Below are 11,028 nucleotides of genomic sequence, written 5' to 3'. Positions count from 1 at the left end.
CATGATGACTCAAAAATATTTGGATAGCTTAAATCAAAATATAAATAAATAAAATTAACTTAAAAGAAATAGCATGAGAAAGGAGGATTGATGGAAAGGTCATTCTAAATAAAATTGTCAGATTTCTTGCTATATATTCGTCTCACAAAGCTGAATAACAAAATTCAGCATCAACGGGGCTGGCATGCGGGGATGACCCAGAGGGAGGATAAAGGGAGGAGGGAGGTGGGAGGGGGGTTCAGGAGGGGGAATTTATGTAAACCCGGGGCAAATTCATGTCAATGTATGGCAAAACCAACCAATATAATATTGTAAAATAATTTGCCTCCAATAAAAAATAAATTAATTACCAAAAAAAAAATTCAGCATCAATTATTTCATTATGAGTAACGGGAAAATACAGCCATCTATCAGCAGAACTAATTCCTGATATTACTCTTTTCTGATGGATTATTTTTTGTGAAAGAATGAACTTCTTTAAACTACAGCTTAATATTAAATGTAGGTGCTTTTCTAGGACTCAAATTAGTGAGTTTTGAAAGTGCAGTGTACACATTTTATCACTTAGGAAACTGCAGCTCAGAGAGATAGAGGACTTTACATTGATTTTATGTATATATATTTTGCAGATGCCTCCAGGAGACCAAATAGCAGAAGGCAATTTCTCTTCAGTCATGGCATTTGTTCTCCTGGGATTTTCGGATCTTCCGAACCTCCAGGGACTTCTATTTGGAATTTTCTTTCTCACCTACATGTTCATTTTAACAGGAAATGGTCTTATCGTAATAATCACGAGGGTAGACCCTGTGCTCCAGACGCCCCTATATTTTTTCCTTGCAAATTTCTCCTCACTAGAAATCTGTTACGTATCTGTCACTCTCCCTAGGATTCTAGTGACCCTTTGGACTCGGGACAGAAGAGTTTCTTCACTGAACTGCGCCATCAGACGCGCTGCTTCCTTGTTCCGGGGGCCCCGGGGGCGCTCCTCCTGGGGGCGAGGCCTGGGCCCTGTGAGTCCATGTGCAGCCTCTGCGCCGCCCTCTGCTCACGACCCACAGGACGGGCCTGCAGGCGGCTGCTGGCGCCTGGTTGGGGAATTCCAGTCCCGACAGCACAGACATGCCAGCTGTCCTCACTGCTCTTCTGTGCTTCACATAAGATCGCCCGCTTCTTCTGTGACATACCCCGTTGATCACCTTGGCCTGAGGGGACACTGCTCTTAATGAAATGTGTGTCTGTGCGGTTGCTGTGCTGTTTGCCACGATTCCTTTCCTCCTGATACTGGGCTCTGATGTCAAAATCATTTCTGCCGTCTGAAAGCTGCGCTCAGCCACAGGCCGGTCCAAAGCCTTCTCCACCTGCTCTTCCCATCTCACCGTTGTGCTTTTATTCTTTGGCTCCCTGACTATTATTCACGCCCCAAATCAAATCATTCCGCAGGAACCAACAAAATGCTCTCTGTTTCCTACAGTGCTGTGATGCCAGTGTTTAACCCCTTGATGTACAGTCTTAGGAATAAGGATGTAATTACAGCTTTGAAAAAAACTATTATTCAGCCATTAAAAAGAATATATTTGAATCAGTTCTAATGAGGTGGATGAAACTGGAGCCTATTATACAGAGTGAAGTAAGCCAGAAAGAAAAACACCAATACAGCATACTAATGCATATATATGGAATTAAGAAAGATGCAAATGATAACCCTATATACGAGACAGCAAAAGAGACACAGATGTATAGATCAGTCTTTGGGACTCTGTGGGAGAGGGTGAGGGTGGGATGATTTGGGAGAATGTCATTGAAACACGTATGTTGTCATATGTGAAATGAATCACTAGTTCAGGGTCGATGCATGTTATAGGATGCTCGGGGCTGGCATGCGGGGATGACCCAGAGGGAGGATAAAGGGAGGAGGGAGGTGGGAGGGGGGTTCAGGAGGGGGAACTTATGTAAACCCGGGGCGAATTCATTTCAATGTATGGCAAAACCAACCAATATAATATTGGAAAATAATTTGCCTCCAATAAAAAATAAATTAATTACAAAATAAAAAATAAAAACTATTGCTTAAGAAAACACTGCAAAGATGTGAAAGGTCACTTTTTAATGTTTGTTTCAGAGGACTCACAGAAATATTTAATTTCACTTTTCCCATGTTCACTGATAGTGTAATTATTCCCAATTATTATGCTGTCATTTACAATTACTACGTATTTTGTTTTCTGCCTGAAGTCGGTTTGACTACATTTTAAATAAGAAAATTTATTGTGTTTTATCCTTTCAGAGAAATCCACTTTTTCATAGCCATTTTAAATTTACCCAACCCTAACACTTTCAGATAAGTAAACCGCTAGAATTTTGCTTAAAATGTGTAGAAAAAATATACTTTGCCTTGATAACTGGTAAATCATTTACAAGTATGCTGGTACCACCATTTGTATTTGTGACACATTCATTTCTCATGGGAGATTTTTTATTAGATATGTGATGAGGAATGAACACAAGACTAAATTATAAATCATATGTTTGTGAACAATAATTTTAAAAATAGAATGAAAACCTTTCATTGCATCCACTTTCTCAGGATAAATTAAGAAAATTGTTCCATGTGTAACCAGAGGGAGCTGAATATCTGGATCTTTTCTTCCCACTTCTTCCAAGAGTGATAAAAATTGAATATCAAACATCTGACAGTGCTGTCATACTGCTTTCATTACTGTGCTTCATACCAATTTCTAAAATGCATTTCCTGCTTAGAATCTTTGCAAGAGCTTACTTGAATTAACAAAGTTGCAATGAAAAAGAAAATCTATGTATGGATTCTTTTTTTACATTTAATATCAAGGAACAGAGTAGTAATTGAGATGAAAATTCGGAGCTTCCCTGATAGCTCAGTTGTTAAAGAATCGCCTGCAATGCAGGAGACCCCAGTTCAATTCCAGGGTCGGGAAGATACCCTGGAGACCTGATAGGCTACCCACTCCAGTATTCTTGGGCTTCCCTTATGGCTCAGCTGATAAAGAATCTGCCCTCAATGTGGGAGACCTGGGTTCGATCCCTGCGTTGGGAACATCCCCTGACGAAGGGAAAGGCAACCCATTCCAGTATTCTGACCCGGAGAATTCCATGGACTGTATAGTCTATGGGGTTGCAAAGAATCTGACGGGACTGAGCAACTTTCACTTTCCAAGCAAAGATTCACACACAATTACTTAATATCACAAATAGTAATATATACATAAAAAATGCCTAACACTGCCTGCCTATAAGCTGTATTTAAATTAGTATAAATATAACTAACCTTTACCAGTTGATCTTTCAGTAATGTATATGAAATTAACCAGAGGGTACAGATAAAATCAAGAATTATTCCATCATAAATATCCTAACAGGAAAGAAAAAAGAGAGAATTTATCAACACTTGACTATGCACCTGCTTCTCACTTTCGAATGTGTAACTCAAGGGATATTCAGTCTCTATAACTAAAAATTATTACTAATACTTGTAGACAACATCACTTATTTATCCAATGATAATGTCACTTTAAAGGTTTAATTTCTTTTGTAGATTTTGTTCCTTCAGATTAATTTCTCTTTAAACGAGTTAACAGTTTAATTATAACATTTGATTTATAAATTTGGATTTTTATTTTTCTAGTGCTTGTGGGGATTCCTAGGGGATTCATTGGTATAGAATTTGCCTGCCAATGAAGGAGATGCAGGTTTGATTCCTGGGTCGGGAAGATCTCCTGGAGAAGTAAATGACAACTCACTGCAATATTCTTGCATGAAAAATTCCATGGACAGAGTAGCCTAGGGGGCTATATAGTCCATGGGTTAGCAGGAGTCAGACATGACTGAATGACTGAGTACGCACACATGAGTGTAAATATCTTAACCTATTTCATCTATTTTTTGTATGTGTCAAAAATTAAATACATTACTGATGGTGATAAAGAAAGTGAAGATATAATAGTTATGGGAGTGCTATTCTTTCCCTTTCAAACTGTGATGCTAAAGAAGTCTCTTGGTTGCAAGGAGGTCAAACCAGTCAATCCTAAAGGAAATCAACTATGAGTATTCATTGGAAGGACTGATGCTAAATTTGAAGCTCCAATACTGGCCACCTGATGAAAAGAACCAACTCATTGGGAAAGACTCTGATGCTGGGGAAGATTGACAGCAAAAGGAAAAGGAGGTGGCAAAGGATGAGATAATTAGACCGCATCATGGACTCAATGGGCATAAACCTGAGCAAACTCTGGGAGACAGTGGAGGACAGAGGAGCCTGCCATACTACAGTCCATGGGGTAACAAACAGTTGGACATGACTCTGAGATTGAACAACAATAGTAATTCTTTCCCTTAACTCTTAGACAAGCAAACTGTAATGAAAAGAAACAATATCAGTCCTATAATTAAGATAACTGATTTTTGTTTTGAATTTATTATAACCTGTGCATTCTCAAGTATCTCAACTGTTCTTTTTGTATCAATTTCTCTGTCTGTAAAATATCAATAACATCTACTAAGCACAAGCTGGAATCAAGATTGCTGGGAGAAATATCAATAACCTCAGATATGCAGATGACACCACCCTTATGGCAGAAAGTGAAGAGGAACTCAAAAGCCTCTTGATGAAAGTGAAAGAGGAGAGTGAAAAGGTTGGCTTGAAGCTCAACATTCAGAAAACAAAGATCATGGCATCTGGTCCCATCACTTCATGGGAAATAGATGGAAAAACAGTGGAAACAGTGTCAGACTTTATTTTTTTGGGCTCCAAAATCACTGCAGATGCTGATTGCAGCCAGGAAATTAAAAGACGCTTGCTCCTTGGAAGGAAAGTTATGACCAACCTTGATAGCATATTAAAAAGCAGAGACATTACTTTTCCAACCAAGGTCCGTCTAGTCAAGGCAATGGTTTTTCCCGTGGTCATGTATGGATGTGAGAGTTGGACTGTGAAGAAAGCTGATTGTCGAAGAATCGATGCTTTTGAACTGTGGTGTTGGAGAAGACTCTTGAGAGTCCCTTATACTGCAAGGAGATCCAACCAGTCCATTCTAAAGGAGATCAATCCTGGATGTTCATTGGAGGGACTGATGCTAAAGCTGAAGCTGCAATACTTTGGCCACCTCATGCGATGAGTTGACTCACTGGAAAAGACTCTGATGCTGGGAAAGGTTGGGGGCGGGAGGAGAAGGGGATGACGGAGAATGAGATGGCTGGATGGCATCACCTACTCTGTGGACTTGAGTTTGAGTGAACTCCGGGAGTTGGTGATGGCCAGGGAGGCCTGGCGTGCTGTGGTTCATGGGGTCGCAGAGAGTCGGACACGACTGAGCGACTGAACTGAACTGAACTGAACTGATCATTAATTATGTCATGACAATGAACACAATATCTTGGATTCAAGGAGTTTTTTTGGAAATTTTAAAAATCTTGGAGAAGGAAGCATTTGTCAGCATCTAGTTTTCCATAGAATAAAGGCTGCTCATTTAAATATTGAAATTATTTTTAACAATATTATTAATACAAATTCTCTTACAACAATGTTCACACTTCCCTGCCTTCTTAAACTTTCAGGCAGAGTTCATTCTGCCTTAGTGTCTCAGGACAAGCATGCATGAATAAATACCTGCTCTTATCCTTGGCTTACAGTACCTGCCACTATTTGCTGACATGGAACATTTAATTTTGCACTGAATTTCCATACAACACATATTCTTCTATCTCCTTTTCTTTCTTGATTCTCATCACTTGATTTTCAAGATTCTAGAAACATTCTTTAATTCATTAACTATTTTTTCCTAATATGTTTTTCATTGTCATCTATCATTCTTTATCACACTGAAAGAGAGTAGTTTTTTTTTTAGTCATTTGATTTTACTTACAATTCTAAATGAGGCCTCACTTGAAAGAAAATGACAGAGATTATCTCAAGGCTCTTTCTCTTTTTATTTGATCTAAGATATTCAGTGGTTTGCTAATGTTTACACATACTTTCAGTATGGAAATGCAATAGATGAGGCAGTTATTAATTGATTCTGTTTTTTCAAGTATGCTGGCTGTCACATTTTATAAGGAAGTCTGACTGCCAAAGAATTGATGCTTTTAAGCTGTGGTGTTGGAGAAGACTCTTGAGAATAACTTGGACTGCAAGAAGATCAAACCAGTCAATCCTAAAGGAAATCAATCCTGAATATTCATTGGAGGGACTGATGCTGAAGCTAAAGCTCCAATACTTTGGCCACTTGATGCGAAGAACTGACTCATTAGAAAAGACCCTGATGCTGGGAAAGATTGAAGGCAGGAGTGGAAGGGGATGACAGAGGACAAGATGGTTGGATGGCATCACCAATTCTATGGACTTGCATTTGAACAAGCTCCGGGAGATGGTGAAGGACAGGGAAGCCTGGCGTGCTGCAGTCCATGGGCTCACAAAGAGTCGGACACAACTGAGCCACTGAATAGCAACAACAATATATATATATGACAACCTGGTGTGTGCATGCTCAGTCACTTTAGTTGTGTCTGATTGTGCCACCCTATGGACTGTAGCCAGCCAGGCTCCTCTATCCGTGGGATTCTCCTGGCAAGAATACTGGAATGGGTTGCCATGCCCTTCTCTAAGGTATCTTCCCAATCCAGGGATCAAACCCACGTCTCCTGCAGCTCCTGCACTTCAGGCAGATTGTTTACCACTGAGCCACTGGGGAAGGCCATATATGACAACCTTAATCATTCTAAATACAATTACTTCAATGAATCCACCTAGAAAAGTTCACATCTGTGTTATTGCATGCACATACACAAACTCTTTTTATCTATGTATCTATCATCTATCTAAATGCTTTAAACACAAAATATAAATGCATATATATAAATATGTATATCTTTTGTGTGTAAACCTTATTATGGCAAAGCTCAATCATCTTCCTTTTTGAAATTTCAATATCATCTTTCTAAGTTTGTTTCATAATTTATATTTTTTCCAACTCTTCCCTTAGACCATCTGTTCACCTTCTCTTAATCTTCCAATTCTATTATTCTATTATATATGTTCTCTGTACTAATTATATGACAGTGAAATAAGCTTACATGCTTTCATGTCACAGCTAAAGAAATAGTTATCAATATAAATGTTCAGTTCAGTTCAGTTCAGTCGCTCAGTCATGTCCGACTCTTTGCGACCCCATGAATCACAGCACGCCAGGCCTCCCTGTCCATCACCAACTCCCAGAGTTCACTTAAACTCATGTCCATCGAGTCGGTGATGCCATCCAGCCATCTCATTCTCTGTCATCGCTTTCTCCTCCCGCCCCCAATCCTTCCCAGCATCAGAGTCTTTTCCTGTGAGTCAACTCTTTGCATGAGGTGGCCAAAGTATTGGAGTTTCAGCTTTAGCATCAGTCCTTCCAATGAACACCCAGGATTGATCTCCTTTAGAATGGATTGGTTGGATCTCCTTGCAGTAGCAAAACACTATTCCAAGAAACAATTATATGTATGATACCTATATAAATATAAATATGCAGATACCTTTAAAAGAAGGAAAGAAAGAGAAGATGTCTACCATTATTCCCTGAATATTCTTTTCCAGGAAAGAATCCATAGCTATTAATACAATCCAGATGCACAATGAAGACATATTCACTTTTCACTTACCCCAAATCAGGCTATTAACCTTGGAAAGATTTTGCACATATTTTTGACCCTCCCATCCTTCGTTGTCAGTTGACTTCAATGCACAAGAGCGATATTCTCCTAAAGTACACACACAGACACACACAGACAAGCATGTATACCTACGTAAATGAATATCTGTTTTTGTGTTTCTAAATAATAAAACTGTGTGTGCTTAGTTTCTCGGAATTATAAGTGACTTGTTCTGGAAATAGTACAATGCAAAGTAGTAACAGAGGATTATCTTGCTCATAAAGATATTTATAATTTACAAAGTAGTGGTAGTATTTGCACACATTCATTGTGTTTTAAAAACAAGTGATACAGACACAGATTTTTAGCAAGCTATTGCCACTGAATGTGGTAACCAGTTTAGATATGGTTTGTTAGTTGCCAAGCCAAAGAAAAAATAATTTCTGAAGCTGTCCACTGACATTTTTAGCTTGTAGAACTTCAGTATCTACCCAAAAAAGTCACAATCCTCCAAGATATCACTTTTATTTGCCCTTCTCTATAAAAGGAGAGAGATCCAGGCACATCTGTTCGATATATCAATATTTTTAAATGTTGCCCCCCCATTAGTTATCTCTTCTCTCTAAAAAAGTTTTTTTTTTTATTAGGCAGGAGGGAGAGAAAAAAGAGAGGATTTCTTAATTTCTGCCTCAATCTTTTCAAACATATAATAGTTTCAGGATTTATCCAACTTCTGCCTAGAAATGTTCCTGGAATTTTGTTGCTGCTGTTACTATAGTTTTCTTTCTTTTAGCCTCCCCTGTATTCAATCATCTCCATTAGATTTTAGTAGGTTATGATAGCTGTATTATCTGAGAGTCTTGGTAACTCATTGTTTACTTGGTTCTTAATAAGAGTTGGTTTTTCCTTCTTCACTTTATTATCAGAATTGGTCACGTGTCATCTGGTTGCTTTATCCCAAGGGGAAAGTGGTACTGTACCTCCCTACCCATCTGGAAATAGCCAGCTCCGTATAAATGTGAATAAAACTGATGTATATTTTTATGGGAATAAAGTTTAAAACCAATGGTTCAAGCTTCATCATATTTTTTAACTTTGAGTACTGGTCACAAGTCATATTTCTGCAGTGATCTGTTGCCTGTCTATATGAAGGATTATTATATATACATGGAATTTTGAAAATTCTATAACTACAGAAATAGCACACACAATTAATAATTGTGATTTTCCTTGTCCAGAATGAATACAAATTTATTGTTTGTTATTTTGATTACCTGAATAGCACAAGCTTATTGTAATAAACTGCACAATTTCAATAAAACAAAGGGAACAATAGAATGATTTACTCTGTGATTTCCATAATTAACAACGATTATTATTTTTGTATTGACCATTTCTAATATGTGTATGTATGTAACGTTAGAGGTGTACAATACTTTTGCTTTTATAGCAGATACTTATTTTTACAAAAATTTGAATCCTTTGCCTTTCCCCTAACTTTCCTATCCCGACTATCATCTCCAGGAAAATATATTTAAAAAAACCATTACTTGTGAATATTCCCATCACTTTTTCCAAGTTCATCTTATTATATGTAAAGATTTCAATAATATCTTTTGTTTTATCAACTCAACAAATCATATTATGGATTTAATCTGATATACACATAAATGATGCCTAATAATTACTAATATCATTGTACAACATCATTTATTAAACTACATTCCCAATGAGAGGTACTTTTCACTCTAAGAAATTACTTCTCTGTAGAATAATTGCTAGGTCAAACTATACATAACATTTTAATTAATGTCCATTACTAACTTAGTTTTTAAAATTTCTGTGACAACTCTATGGAACTGAATAATACGCTTTCAAATAAGTGATATAACTGAGTGTGTATTACAACTGGGCCTATTATAGCAATTCTTGTCTAAAGTTCTTACTACAAGAGAACATTTCACAATAAGGTTATAGAATTCCCAAGTGAATGATTTGCTATTTGTTGACCCATACACAACTGTATAACTGGAGACAGAAAAGTCTCTCAGTGTTACAAGTAATTTTTATTTTGGTAATAACTACCACTTTATAGACAGATAAATTGAGTTTAAGATAAATATTGAAAATTTATAACAAACATATAAGAAATCAAATTCTGAAATACAACTTATTTTTTCAGTGAACTAAGATATTTGCATGACCATTGTCTCAGTGCCATCATGACATCCTTGTTCCTTAGACTGTATATCATGGGGTTAAACACAGGCGTCACAATCGTGTAGAAGAGAGAAAGCACTTTGTCAGTTCCTGCTGAGCCTTGGGTCTTGGGTCTTAAATATGTGACAATGGCTGATCCAAAGAACAAGGCCACAACCATAAGATGAGATGAGCAGGTGGAAAAGGCTTTGCCCCGACTTGTGGCTGATGGCAGTTTAAGGATTGTGGAGATGATTTTGCCATAGGAGACAAGTATCAACAGAAATGGAACCAAAACAAACAGTGCAGCAACTGTGAAGACTAACATTTCATTCAGAAAAGTGTCCCCACAGGCCAGCTTGAGTATGGGAGGGATGTCACAGAAGAAGTGGTTGATGAGGTTAGAACCACAAAAGGGCAGAGAGAAAATCTGGCATGTCTGGCCTATTTGGATTGGGATTCCACTGATCCAGGAGCCAGCCACTAGCTGCATACACACCTTGTAGCTCATGACTAGAGGATAGTGCAGAGGGCTGCAAATGGCCGCGTAGCGGTCATAAGCCATCACGGCCAGAAGGAAGCACTCAGTGGCTCCAAGTGTAAGAATGAAGCACATTTGTGTGGCACAAGCAACTAAAGAAATCGTTCTTCTTTGTGTCCAAAGACTCGTGAGCATTCTGGGGAGTGTAACAGACACATAGCAGATTTCCAAAAGGGAAAAATTGCCAAGGAAAAAATACATGGGGGTCTGGAGACCAGGGTCTAGTTTTGTTATCAGAAATATGATGCCATTGCCCATCAAGATAGTTATATAGATGAGCAAGAACAGTCCAAATAAAAACCCCTGGAGATGAGGAACATCAGCAAAGTCCAGGAGAACAAACTCCATCAGTTTAGTGAGATTACCTTCTGATGCTTTTTCTTGGTGCTCCATCTGTGAAAAAGGATAAATGTATTACCTGCTTTTCATTTTTACCATCAGGGGTCAGTGCCTGTTTTATAAATTGTATCAGGATATCCAGATTGATTTCCATGATCAATGCAATTGTTTCTAATTTAAGAATTTTATTATTTATTCATTTGTCCTTTCTCAGTTCATAATCCATGTGTTATCACCATATACTCTCCCTTGAAATATCTTTTAGGGCATTCTTTCCGAATACAGTCCAA

The 11,028-nt window shown here is 37.9% G+C and overlaps 1 protein-coding gene across 1 annotated transcript; it reads right to left on the bottom strand.

Moving 5' to 3' along the window:
• Positions 1-9,829: 9,829 nt before the first annotated feature.
• Positions 9,830-10,828, bottom strand: LOC129560333 (olfactory receptor 10AG1-like). The gene has a single exon (XM_055432424.2). It carries the CDS (start codon positions 10,790-10,792, stop codon positions 9,830-9,832), a length of 963 nt encoding a protein of 320 aa, XP_055288399.1. The 5' UTR covers positions 10,793-10,828.
• Positions 10,829-11,028: the final 200 nt, after the last annotated feature.

The sequence above is a fragment of the Moschus berezovskii genome, chromosome 16 (assembly GCF_049115385.1).
Source record: "Moschus berezovskii isolate FMDL1 chromosome 16, NW_MosBer_1.0, whole genome shotgun sequence".
In the NCBI taxonomy this organism is placed as follows: domain Eukaryota; kingdom Metazoa; phylum Chordata; class Mammalia; order Artiodactyla; family Moschidae; genus Moschus; species Moschus berezovskii.
The sequence above is the reverse complement of the archived record's forward strand: the minus strand, read 5'-3'. Positions and strand labels throughout refer to the sequence as shown.

Bases quoted from the DNA above. Each gene is read 5' to 3' on its own strand.
- LOC129560333 (XM_055432424.2), bottom strand. From the start codon at position 10,792: ATGGAGCACCAAGAAAAAGCATCAGAAGGTAATCTCACTAAACTGATG.